The 13,820-nt window shown below is 39.2% G+C and overlaps 1 protein-coding gene across 1 annotated transcript; it reads left to right on the forward strand.

The window, feature by feature from the left end:
- The first annotated feature begins 2,463 nt into the window (after positions 1–2,463).
- Positions 2,464–7,969, forward strand: LOC111451462 (26S proteasome non-ATPase regulatory subunit 12 homolog A-like). Its single transcript, XM_023091899.1, has 12 exons — positions 2,464–2,653; positions 2,772–2,966; positions 3,273–3,380; positions 3,484–3,588; positions 3,673–3,729; positions 3,855–4,051; positions 5,941–6,040; positions 6,107–6,219; positions 6,380–6,533; positions 6,623–6,700; positions 6,805–7,052; positions 7,596–7,969. The coding sequence occupies exons 1-11, from the start codon at positions 2,651–2,653 to the stop codon at positions 7,021–7,023; spliced, it is 1,329 nt and encodes a 442-aa protein (XP_022947667.1). The 5' UTR covers positions 2,464–2,650; the 3' UTR covers positions 7,024–7,052; positions 7,596–7,969.
- Positions 7,970–13,820: the final 5,851 nt, after the last annotated feature.

Raw genomic sequence — 13,820 nt, forward strand, 5'->3', positions numbered from 1 at the left:
GCTCGGGATAAAATAAAATAAAATAAAATCTGGATCAAAGTCAACCCGTGGCTGGCCTCATTTGGACAGACCTAGAAGAAAAAGGAGAAAGAAAAAGGAAGAAGATGCCCCTACCGGAAATAGAGTTCGAGGTTGGTCAGAGGATCCTCAAAGTAAGTAATCCTTGGAGATAGGAGACTGATTCTGAGCGTCAGACGTCCGACACCCTTCAACGACACAAGGTTTTGGGTTAGGCTAACCCGAACTAAATTTGATCTTAGATCCTCGCACGACCTGGCACAGTACCCATAGTCAAACCCGTCAACTCGGACCTGCGTCGGATGCACACACTGAGGCTAACTCCAACATGTTGAATCCCCGTTTGTCAATTTTTCTTGTTGTTTTTAATACTAACTTCATTTTTTTTTTTTTTTTTATATTTGAATTGGGTTTATAACTAGAGGAAGTTCAAAATTCTTGGCCACCTCTTTGGTGAGGAAATGTATTCGAAAAGGCACGCGACAAATCTGTAAGTAACCACACCGTTTTTAGAAAGTAATACTTGTAGAAATCGCTTGAATATACATGCATGCTAGTAAAACCAATATTAGGACGCTAGTTTCGGTTTAAACTATGTCTAGATAATTTAGTGAATTACGGAAATGAATTCTCTAAATTCTGAAAATTTAATGATTGGCCAAACTTCGTATGTACATGATCATGCTGAATGTAATAACGGAAAAAGAAAAAAAGAAGAAAAAAAAAAAAAGGGAAACATTGCCCCACATTGTTAAAGGCGAGAAGTGGAGGCCGAGGGGGGTTTTTCTTTCCAATCTTTTTCCGAAGTCTTTTAAGTCCTTAAAATTACTTCTTAGCACGTGGAAATGACTTACTTAAAACCCTTGTTCTTGCTTAATCTCTTAACTTCTTTCCTTCGATCCTTTTGGTCTTATATGGGTGGTTTCCCTTCAATTTTAGGGCTACAGAAGTAATGGATGCGGGAAGAACTTGCCCGAGCAAGAATTCCACAACTTCTGCATGTACGTGTAGAGCATTAATTATTGAAATTTATGTCCTAAAATCTTGTATTTAATTTTTAATTCATTTTGTACTAGACCACAAATATTTAATTTCTATTTATAAATCCGTTAATTATGAAGATTAATATTTCACACGATGATCGATGACCATGTGTCATCCCATCTTAATCTTGATCGAGTTATGAACCTTGTTGTGAGGGTTTGTCCTTTGATTTGCATAATCGATTCAACATCTACCATTTTCGGGATTTATAAAATAAGGAGCCGAGAACATTTGACAAAATGGAATTCGCTTCTTTCCACATTTTATTTTCTCGATCTAGCTACAATTATGAACAGTGAATGATCGATTTGATTTATGATTAGATCATAAACAAATTATTCATTAGAGAATTAGTGATACGGGGAAAGATGTTATCAAGGGTAAAACCGACGTTTGACTCAACTGTAATTATAAATAATTCATGAATGATAAACTTGCTTGTAATGATTATATCAATGAATATAACTTGTCCTAAAGTACATAGGAGTGCACATTTGAATCTAAAGCGGAGTTGGAACACATTTACGAGGCTTGCAACCAACAATTTCTACCAAGTAGAGTTTTTATTCTTATATTGATTACTTTATTTTAATTCTTAATAAAATTAAATCCGTTTCCAATGCTCCTATTCCAAGATGAAAGATCTCTGCCCTTTCATTTTGGATTTTTATGTCTAGAGTTTGGTTGAAATTGGGCATCTACGCTCAATTATTTTGACTCAAACTCATTCATGTGCGTCTTCATAAGAAAAATTCCAACAAGTTTCATGAAGAATTCAAGGGCTGATGCATTCCACGTTGCAATCCATACTTCGAACATCTTGAAAGCGGACTCATTGTTGGAATGTCTACCAGACTAGTTAGATGAAATTTTATGTTCCACAAATAACACATAATTCATGATTATTTACTATATATTAGTATATTGATATGGCAAGTATGTTTTATTTGATATATCGTGCTTCCACACATGTAATTCTCATGATCGTAGTGATATGACCACATGTATGACTCTCAAAGTTGTAGGAATTAAAATGTGTTATGACGAATGATTGAAATATTATGATTCTGTATGTATGTTATGATATTATGGAAGGAATTACGGAAGTATTGTATGCATCATTCTTAATAAGGGACTACATGCATGTTGTGTGTATATCGAGCATGAATTACTTCTTCTTATATGTTTGTATGAATGCGTATCTATAAGAATGATTTCGCTCGGGTCCTATTTCTCCCGTGGTTCGGTTGTACGCAAAATTTTTATTTAAAATTTTAAAATAAGTTTGAAAGTTTAGAGGCGTTTTTCATTCAAAGTATAATAATAAAAATGATTTTGAAAAATTTTAATCATTATTTTAGGGGTATAATGGTAATTTGAGGACATAAAAAAGGTGCAGTTGCAGGAATTCTTGATGGGCAAGTTTTGTTGGGGAAAGGAACACACCCGAATCTGTCATTCTTCAATTAGGGTTTAACTTTGGAGTTCGAGGGCTTGCTCTGTGATTCGCAGTTCTCTCTAATCCGTTTTTTTTGTAGGGTTCAAACCTCAAAATCAATTGGGTTCATCTCCAAATCCAATTGAAGAAATGGTACTCTTTCGTAGTTGCAGATTTAAATTCATTTTCAGATCTGAGTCTTTGATTCTTCTGTTGTGTCATCACTTCCGATTATGATACGCATTCGATGCTGGATCTTGTGGAATTTCAGGAAGGTGAACGTAACTTAGAGGCCTCCATCGAGCAGCTGCTCAATGTCGAGAAGCAGATGCGCCTTGCCGGAGATGTGGCCGGCACCAAGAAGGCCGCCACTGACATATTACAGCTTTGCTTTGAAGCGAAAGCATGGAGGACTCTTAATGACCAGATTGTGCTCTTATCCAAACGCCGTGGACAACTCAAACAGGTTTGCAGATAAGAATTGGTGTTTCTCTGCTTTCCACTTTCAACCGTTTCGCATCAGAGCAGCTATGTTTCCTTTTTACTCTTTGCGTCTCAGCTTCAATCGTCTTCAGCTTACTTTCCTATATGAACTATTCTGCATTTCATGATGTTTGTTCACTGTACATTTAACTTGATTGTTTTCATCCAAGCATCGTTCTAAGGAATTAGTTAAGTAGTGTATTGAAATTCACATCAAAGGGGCCTCTCAGTCAGGTACTATTGATTCTTTAAATTTGAACTTCCTACACTGTGTTTAATTTTCATTTAGGCTGTGACTGCAATGGTGCAACAAGCAATGCAGTACATTGATGAAACACCAGATATCGAAACCAAAATAGAGCTTATCAAGACGCTTAACAATGTTTCTGCGGGAAAGGTAAATTTTGTCTTACCTTCAATTTTTTCTTGATGAAGGAAAATATTTTTCATTCAACCATACCCAGCTTAGTATTTTTATATTTCAACCTATTGGTTTGCAGATATATGTGGAAATCGAGAGAGCTCGGTTAATAAAAAAATTAGCAAAAATTAAAGAGGAGCAGGGGCTTATTTCTGAAGCTGCAGATTTGATGCAAGAAATTGCTGTATGTGTTATATACTTTGGCGACAATCAGAATGTTTACGTTTCAATCTTCCCATTTACATGTTTCTGATAATTAAGATCACAGGTGGAGACTTTTGGTGCCATGGCTAAAACTGAGAAAATTGCATTCATTCTCGAACAAGTATGGTCTTTTTTAACTGGTTATAGGTTATTCTTGCACTCATCTGTTTCTAGAAATCTTTTTGTTGAATGTTGATGCCAATTTTTGTGACAAAACAAGATCGTATTTTTGAATCTTAATTGCAGGTTCGTCTGTGTTTAGACCGTCAGGATTATGTTCGTGCTCAGATCCTATCAAGGAAAATCAGTCCAAGAGTCTTTGATGCCGATTCTACAAAAGAGAAGAAGAAACCTAAAGAAGGTGATAATATTGTTGAGGAGGCTCCAGCTGATATTCCATCGTTAATGGAGTTGAAGCGTATTTACTATGAATTGATGATCAGGTAAATGGTAGCTTCTTCTAAAATTTTTTTATAGCTCTTATAAACTTGTCGTGGATTTCAGGAGAGTCGATGCTATGAGAGTATTCCTTCTTTGAATTTGCTTTATGTTTCTGCATGTAATATTTGCAATGTCCTGTCCCTAAATGCGACCCTTCAACTTCAAGCAACTATGTGATGTTTTGTTTATAAATTTTGAAGATAACCTCAGAACTCATGAGCAAACCTTAGTTATTGGGCAACCTTAGAACACTGTTGTATTGAGGTGTAGCTTGGGGAGGGTGGTAGGAGGATGTACAGAGTCACGGAGTAGCAAGATCATTTGGGTAAGAAGAAATGGTGAAAAGCAGCGGAAAAATCTCCTTCAAAGGAGAGCCACAAGCCCAATTATCATTCCAGAATTATATTCAATTTCCCATTCCCAATTTGAATGTAGCAAAAGAGCCTGCTAGCTGCCAAATCTTGATGATTTTTATCCAGGGACTTCTAGGACTCATATCGTGCTTGCCAGCTGGGTGCCAATCAAAAGAGGAACAACCACGAATGCTCACAACCACCCTCCAAAAATCATGGGGTTCCATCATAAATCTCCACTCCCATTTTGCTAAAAGCTTCATTTCTATTCATCACAACCCCAAGGTCAAGTCCCCCATCCAATTGGGATCTAGAGACTTAGTTCCGCTGAACCTAATGAGTGGATTTACCACATTCTCTAAAAAATCAAGCTTACTTGAGATGGAATTAGGAACAAAGAATAATAATAATATAGCGAATACTAGGAAGCACCAAATTTCAACGAGTAAGCCTTCCACCTCGAGAAAGATTGAAATGTTTCCAACAATCTAATTTCCTTAAAGTTCTATCCACCCTTGGTTGAAAAAAGCTGAACCCTTGGAATAACCACTAAGAGGAAGTCTGAGATAGTTAAAAGGTAGATGATCCAGCTTACACCTCAGACAAACTGATTGATTTCTTCCCAAGGAAAAAGGGTGAAAACTTAAATCTCTTTGATCTGAGAATAAGTTGATGAGCCTTCAAATCAAAGTTTATATTCATGAGAATGATTAAGATGATGATTATTTGTTAGGGACCATAAGCAATCAATTACTAATAAAATTCATATTTTTCTTATATTTGTCTGAAGGCTTGTAGCTTTAGAGTAGTAAGATATTTAGAGAGGTTGAAAAGTCTAGAGAAGAAGTTTTCTTGCCAGGCTTGATACACTTTTTGGGTGTGATTCTCTAAGGATTTTTTGTAATTAGGTTTTATTCTTCTAGATTGAAGCTTGGTTTTGTATAGTTAGTTCAAATTATTGTTTGGCTCCTTTTTTGGTTATCTTTATGCATACCCATCTGTATTCTTTCAAAATTTCTCAGTGAAACTCATATTTCCATAAAAATAAATGAATAAAGAAAACTTGGTAGTTATCTTAAATTTTCACTTGTTTGAAATCTTGTGCAAAACAATGGCGTTTGTTCTTGGCTGCCTAGAACCAGGAAGAGATGATGGTTTCTTACTAGATGAAATGAGAAGCATTTTCTGCTTGATGTATAAGCATTCATTTTCTTCCATTGTCTTTGGTAAGAAATCGAGCTTTCATCGAAAAAAATTAAAGAATGTACGAAAAACAAGCCCACCTAAGGAGTTCAAGACTAGTATGCATGAATATTTTTGAATCTTCGATAAGAAACTGCGCTTTCATGGAGAAAAATTAAAGAATGTACAAGGGCATACAAAAAACAAGCCCACATAAGGAGTTCATAGACTAGTATGCATGATTTTTTTTTTTGAGAGCGAGTATGAGCAACAGACATTACATTTATGACGAAGGCTTTGCATATTTTTTCTGTTTCGATGAAATATTTTACAGGTCTGTTCATCATCCTCTGTAGGTATTATTCGCATCACCAGGATTACCTTGAAATTTGTCGCTGCTACAAATCAATATATGATATTCCATCTGTTAAGGAAAACTCAGCTCAGTGGATACCAGTAAAGCTCTTTCCCCCTTCATGTTGTCCCAGTTTATGTTGCGCTTGTCTAATTGTATCACTGTAGGTCCTGAGGAAAATCTGTTGGTACCTAGTTCTATCACCACATGAGCCTATGCAGTCGAGCCTTCTTAATTCCATCTTGGAAGACAAGAATCTTTCAGAGATCCCAAATTTCAGGTATGTCGTTCACTTTTTAGAGCATTTTCTCATTTACAAGGATGTATGAACATTGAACTATTTGAGTTCATTGTTCAAATTTCATGTCTAGTGAATTGAAATTTCAGATGGATACTATTTAGCATCGGTTAGTTATTTCGTATTGTTGTTGTACTGCTAGATTGTTGTTGAAACAGCTAGTTACTATGGAGGTCATCCAATGGACAGCTCTATGGAATGATTACAAGGATGAGTTCGATAATGAAAAGAACTTGTTAGGAGGCTCTTTGGTTGAGAAAGCTGCAGAAGATCTTAAACAAAGGATAATCGAGCATGTATGTTCCCTTTGTTGTATCTCTTTACTTTGTTTAGCCGTGTACTGAACATGTGGTCACTGTAACTGAACATATTTTTTTATTTTTAGAATATTCTTGTCGTGTCGAAGTATTACTCAAGGATTACATTGAAGAGACTTGCTGAGCTGCTGTGCCTCAACCTCAAGGTTTGTAGATATGTTCCAAACTTGCTAAATTTTCCTTTCTTCTAGGTCTCTCTCTCTCTCTCTCTCGATCTGTTTTGTTAATACCGTGTCTTTTCTTGCTCCAGGAAGCAGAGAAGCATCTTTCTGAAATGGTTGTGTCCAAGGCTTTAGTGGCGAAGATCGACAGGCCAATGGGCATTGTCAGCTTCCAGACATCGAAGGACAGCAATGACATTCTAAATTCATGGGCAACAAACTTGGAGAAGCTGCTTGATCTTGTTGAAAAGAGTTGTCACCAAATACACAAGGAGACCATGGTTCACAAAGCTGCTTTAAAAGTTTGAGAAGGATGATTATGAGCCATGTGCCATTGGTATACCGCTCACTCTTCTCATATTTAAACTTCACGTAAAAAAGAAGAATAATTTAGGTTAAAAGAATACGTTTGATCCTGTACTTCCATTGGAGAAACAATATAGTCCTGAGTTTTAGTATATAACAAGGTCATGTGGCTTCGACGTTATGTCTAATTTTAATCCCATTACAGTAGAACATGGATTTGACATGGCTGCAACCTAATCTCACTTGCATATATATATATATATATAGATATGTTTTTTCCCCTCTTGTGTGCAAACATGGCCTTTATTGTGTGGGATTTCAAGGGTTGTCAAGGTAGCACCTATTACATCCTAACTAGATCTTTCACGGTGGGGACTAAATCGATTTAATATTCCCATACTAAAGTGGGGATTAAAATGATACAAATTTGAAACTAAAGTGGACTAAATTGTAAAACATTGAAGTTGTTTTAAGTGTTAAATTCTTGAATAGAAGTGTAAGGACCAAATTCGCTTTTTACCCAATTAAATCAGGCATTTTTTTGGATGTTTATCTTCATGAATGCTTGGTGCAGGTCACCCAGAAAGCGGCATGATTGGCTGTTGTGCCTAACCAGATTGATCAAGAATTTGTCCCGTTTGTCAGATGTCAGATTGTGTTGGCGGTAAGGAACAGAACTTGATGCGTTTCTTATTAGAATTGGAAGTAAAGATTGTTGTATAATACCGATAAGAAATTCGAACCAACCTTAATGCCCTTTTCTTAAGTAGCTTTGGCATTAAATTGCCTGGAGTAGTTTAAATTCTTAGGCTATGTTTGCTACATTCAGCTACCATTTTTATCCAGTTTAGGCGTTTGCCTCTTACATGTCAACAATCTTTGTGTGAAAGTAGATTGTTCCGGTTGTGTTCTGGATTATTATTTTGCTGGATGCTCTTACATTTTTCAGTTGTCTGGAACTCTGCTCTGTTATATTGCCTTAGTAAAAGTTTACCTTTGAAATGTATGAGCATAAATGGAAATTGAAATCAAAATGTATAAAAATTAGGTACATTAAATACATCAATTGATTACAAGTGTTATAGGTGTACTCTACTGTACACATTATATGAAGTTAGCATTTGGGGGTGCGTAGTTGTTTAGTCTTAATAGTTATTTAACATGGAATTGTTTAGATTGAAGCTTTGAAGTATGTTTGAATTGTGACGTTTTTTTAATTTGAAATTCTTATTCTATTATTCTTAGGATATTGTTGTGATAACTCAATTTGTAAATCTACTATTTAAAACAATTTAGTGTATTTCTTAAAGTATTAGATTGATTTGAGATATGGAAAAAATTAAATTTGCTATTAAACTCATAAAAAGGTCGAGAAGGCATCACATGTTGGATGTGACCCATCGATCGAATAATGTCAGAATAAACATCGAAAAATGTCAGAACAAATAACTCGAGGGGATAGATCTTTTAAATAAAAGAACCTTGAGCGTTTTCAATTATTTTTATTGTTGTGAGAAGTCTAATGTATTTATAGCGGAGAAAACTTGGTCCATAATTTGACAACTACTAACCATTCTCATAAAGTTGCTCAATAATGTAGTAACTTATTCTACGAAGTCTAAGTCTCCTAAAATTGCTCCATAAGTGAGTAACTTATTCTACTAAGCTCGAGAAACTTATTCTACTAAGTTAAGTTGTTGGTTCACAATCTCCCCCCCACCCCCCCATAAACTTAATTTTGTTCGAGATTCTTCACTCTCAACAACTCCTGCATCTCTTATTCTACTAAGTTAAGTTGTTGGTTCACAATCTCCCCCCCACCCCCCCATAAACTTAATTTTGTTCGAGATTCTTCACTCTCAACAACTCCTGCATCTCTGCAAACTTAGCCCTTGCCAGGGTCTTGGTTAGAAGATTTGCATGTTGCTCGGTAGTGCATATGCACTCCACAATGATTTGTCTCTTCTCGACACGCTCACGATGAAGTGGAAGTGAGTGTCAATGTGTTTGTTGCGTCTGTGATATACAGGATTCTTTATCAGCGCAATTGTAGATTTGCTATCAACATAGAGAGTTACTGACTTTAGTTCACTTCTAGTCCCTTCGCTCAACAATATTTTCAATCACAATGCTTGACACGATGCCACATGTAACGACCCTAAATTTCCACATACTCAGAGTCGCTACTAACGTCTCATGCTCATCTATAATGCGGAAAATATAACTCTTACATGAACATAATTGATAACGAAAATTTCAAAAAAACGTTTAAAACAACTTCTTCTCTGAAAACACAGCCATGGTCTTACGTGTTTAAATATGAAATACTGAAATTTAGAGAAAACAAAAACAAATACAAAATAATTTAAAACAATTAAATGCAAAACAACCTATTCTAACTTAAGACTAGAAATTTAAATATGAGTCTACCCTATGCACGTGCCACAGTCTCTGCTCGCGATGTCGCCGTCCTCCGTACAAGTGCGCCTTGCCTTTACCTGAAAAATGATGTGGCACACGGCCTGAGTATTTCAAAGAATACTCAGTAAGTGGCCCCACTATAGGGGGCCATGCAAATGCAAACACATGCAATCATGATTTAGGGACCTATCTCTAATCATCTTAGGGGTGGCCTCCAGTCTCGGAAAAATTGGATGTGTAGTACTTCCCTACACACGACTTACACGTGCGAGTGTGAGTCCCCAGGGCGCTCGCACACCCCCTGGACCCTCTGGTCAAGCTAATCTGTAGCGACGTCCGGAGGTCAGCGGAACCCCATAGTGTCATGCGCCTCATGAACACCCTCATCTGTGTGCTTTCGCACCTGTGCGCATTCGCGCTCATCGTAAGGTGCGCGTCCGCACTCATCATCTCTAGGGGAAGTAGCCCTATGCTTATGAACATACAAAATGCATGAGGTCCCTCTAAATCCATCGTAATGTCTCTTTTGACACAACCCTCTAGTCTCATCTCTTTGTTACTCTAGGTAACGCATACTCGTGGATATTTATATAAATATCATTTTTATGCACTTAGGGTTGTGTCCTACGTCGATCTAACGACATGATGCAATATGACACTCATTATCATCTAGCATGCTCAATATTGAAAACATCATCATATTAAGGTAACAATCATGCAATCATCATGGTCATCATAATGCCACAACGTGGGTCAAACATATCAAGCGTCACTCAACAAAATATGTATATACCGCACATATCATCAAGCATCATAATCCACACATCATCATAACTCATACAATTGTTTAGCCTATCCTATAGCAAGGCCACTTACTTGGTTGGCCTTGGCCGAAGTACTCCCTAAATCGCTAAACGTAAGCTCCCGTTCCGTGAGAGCCGCTCCCTACGTCCCCGGGGTTTGTTTCCTATCACACCGTCCCCACTTTCCGTTAGTATTTCACAATTAATTTACCTATAATTTAATAAATGTGAAATACGGCTCTAAAACGGCCTCGGATACCTTAATCGGGGCCGAAAACAGATTCGGGAGGGTCGGAACAGTGGAAACCGGGTTGAAAACAGGTGAGCCGAGCCGAACAGCCGGAGGAGCCGCCGGAGCGTCGCCGGAGGGAGCCCGAGCCGTTTACGCCGAGCCGAGCCGAGGGACTGCCTGCGCCGTTGAGTGACACGTGGCCGTAGCAGAGAAAGCCACGTCGGGCGGCAGTGTCGGGTCGAAGCGCGGGTCGCAGCCCGGTTCGGGTCGTGGTTCGGGTCGTGGGCTGTGGAGGCTACTGGGCCAAGACTAATCGTTGGGCCTCGGCTTACTGGGCTGGGCCGCAGGAGTTTGGTTTGCAGGCCGGCTCAATTGGACCGTGGGTCTGGTCTGGGTTGGTTCAACTGAACCGTAGCTTCTGGGCCGGTTTGAGGTTTGGGCCGCTGAAGTTGGGCTGGGCCGAAGGCAGAGGCCAAGGGAGGAACGGGCTGGCTCTCCCGGGTTCTGGGTTCGGGTTGACCCGGATCCGTGGATCTCGTCTTCCTTACCCGACTTCGGCCGATTTTCCGGCGAGCTTTCTCTCTCTTTCCCGCGGCGTTTCCGTTGCCGATTTCGGTCCTCTTCCTTCCCTTTTCCTCTTTGTTTGTCGTCCTTCTTTCTTTTCTGGGAGTTTTGCGGCCTAAAAGCTCCTAAAAGCCATAGATCTAAGAATCGATTAAGAAACCTAATCTTTCCGACCTCGGTTACCGACGACGACGCTTAGGAAATAACACAAAACGCACCGTGAGTTATTGTGCTTTCGTTAGGGATCCCTCTTATGGTGGTAACAGGTCGTTTGGTGTTAGTTTGAGGGTGGTTTGAGGGCTCGTCGGAGAAACTGGACACTCGCCGACGTTCGTCCGAAATCTCTCTCTCTCTCTCCAAATTTTCTCTTTTCTCCCTTTGCAGGTGTCCTGAAACTTTGCAGGGTGTCGTGGGTTGAGGGTGGGCGTGCTGTGGCCGTGGTTTCGCGTGGGTTCCGCGAAACTCGGCGGTCGCCGGAAAACTCGCGGGTTTTCCGGCGACTGAGTTTTTTTTTATTTATTTTATTTGATTTATTTATTTATTTATTTTTATTATATGTATATATATTTTTTCCTTTCTTTCCCGGGTCGTTACATAAACTACCCCTAAAAAGAACTTTCGTCCTCGAAAGTCTCAAACTCTTGTAGCAACTCGGGGTATTTCTCTCTTATTTCGTCCTCCCGCTCCCACGTGGCTTCCTTACTGTGGTGATTCCGCCACAGTACCTTAACGAACGCAATGCTCCTATTGCGTAAGGTTTTTACTTCTCTAGCTAAGATTCTTATTGGTTTTTCCTCGTAGCTCAGATCTTCATTGAGCTGGAGTGGTTCGTAATCTATTACGTGGATAGGATCCGTGATGTACTTCCTCAGCATCGACAGGTGAAATACATCATGTACTCCTGAGAGGGCTGGAGGTAAGGCTAACTTATACGCTACCGGACCAACTCGCTCTAGGATCTCAAATGGTCCAATGAATTTAGGACTCAACTTGCCCTTATGCCCGAATCTTAACACACCTTTCATAGGTGCTACCTTGAGGAATACTGGGTCCCCCACCTCAAACTCCAGGCTTTTACGCCATACATCAGCGTAGCTTTTCTGTCTACTCTGAGCGGTACGCATCCTCGCTCGAATTTTCTGGACAGCCTCATTGGTGAGTCGAACCAACTCGGGTCCTACTAATTCTCTCTCTCCTACCTCGTTCCAACNCTCGTAATGAGGGCCGAAGAGTGGGCCACCTTTCTACTCAAAGCGTCTGCGACCCCATTTGCTTTTCTAGGGTGGTACTGGATATCTACATCGTAGTCCTTCACCAATTCTAACCACCTTCTCTGTCTCATATTTAACTCTTTCTAGGTGAAGAAATATTTAAAATCTTGTGGTCGATTAAACTTTGAATTTCCTCTTCATACAGATAGTGTCACCAAATTTTCGGCGCGAACACTACAGCAGCCAACTCCAAATCGTGGGTAGGGTAAGTTATCTTCGTATTCTTTTAGTTGACGGGATGCGTATGCAACAACTTTAACGTGTTGCATTAACATCCCAGTCCATTCTTTGAAGGCATCGTTATAGACTACGTACTCTTCTAAGATCTTGGGAACCGTGAATACCGGGACGGTTACCAACCTCTATTTTAGGTTTTGAAAGCTTGCCTCACCAGCATCATTTCATATAAATGGTACCCCTTTTCTCGTTAGCTGTGTCAAAGGCGAGGCTATTCTAGCGAAGTCCTACACGAACCTTCGATAGTATCTCGCTAGTCCCAAGAAACTCTGTACTGATGTTACCGAATTGGGCGTTCCTACTTCGTGACCGCTTTGATCTTAGTAGGGTCTACAGATACTCCATCCTTTGTCGCCACGTATACTAGGAAAGAGACTTATCTAACCAAAATTCACACTTTGAGAACTTGGCATACAACTTGTTCTCTCTAAGGGTGGCTAGGACATTTTAGAGGTGTTCCTAGTGTACCAAGTTTGATTTCTAGTACACTAGGATGTCATCAATGAGCACGATCACAAAGGTGTCTAGACAGTCCTTGAACATTTGGTTCATTAACCCCGTTAACACAGCTGGAGCATTGGTGAGGCTAAATGACATATCACGAACTTATAGCGATCATACCTTGTCCTAAATGCTGTATTTGGATCATATTTTTTCTTTACCTTTTATTTAATGATAACCTGACCGCAGGTCTATCTTAGAAAATATCGTCGCTTCTCCTAGTTGATCGAATAAGTCTTATATTCTAGGCAGAGGGTATTTGTTCTTTATGGTCCTCTTATTTACCTCTCTGTAATCGATGCACAAACGCATCGATCCATCTTTCTTCTGAACAAACAACACTGGCGCACCCTAGGGGAATATGCTAGGTCGAATGAACCCTTTTTCCCGTAGGTCTTGTAATTGCGCCTTTGAGTTCTTTCATCTCTGCTAGCACCATGTGATAAGGTGCTTTAGGAATAGGCCCAGTTCGCGGCTCGAGTTCGATGATGAAGTCGACCGCTCGAGAAGGGGGTATTCCTGGTAGGTCATCCGAATACACATTTGGGAACTCATTTACGATGGACATGTTTTCTAGGGTCTTTTCTTTCCCTCTTACATCTACGGCACATGCTAATATAGTTCAACCGCCTTGTTGGACTAATCTCTTTGCTTTCATCATCGAGACTACCTTTGTGGTAGCCCCGGCATTTGTGCCTTTAAATTTAAAGCTAGGTCCCACCGATGGTGAGAATATCACTTTTTTTGTTTTTTTGTTTTTTTTTTTTTTT

Source organism: Cucurbita moschata, unplaced genomic scaffold (assembly GCF_002738365.1).
Source record: "Cucurbita moschata cultivar Rifu unplaced genomic scaffold, Cmos_1.0 Cmo_Scf00013, whole genome shotgun sequence".
NCBI lineage: Eukaryota > Viridiplantae > Streptophyta > Magnoliopsida > Cucurbitales > Cucurbitaceae > Cucurbita > Cucurbita moschata.

What these genes read in the sequence shown, in the direction of transcription:
- LOC111451462 (XM_023091899.1), top strand. An exon ending in TTGCATTCATTCTCGAACAA is followed by an intron (nt 3,730 to 3,854) that starts GTATGGTCTTTT and finishes TCTTAATTGCAG; the next exon opens with GTTCGTCTGTGTTTAGACCG. An exon ending in TACTATGAATTGATGATCAG is followed by an intron (nt 4,052 to 5,940) that starts GTAAATGGTAGC and finishes CATCCTCTGTAG; the next exon opens with GTATTATTCGCATCACCAGG.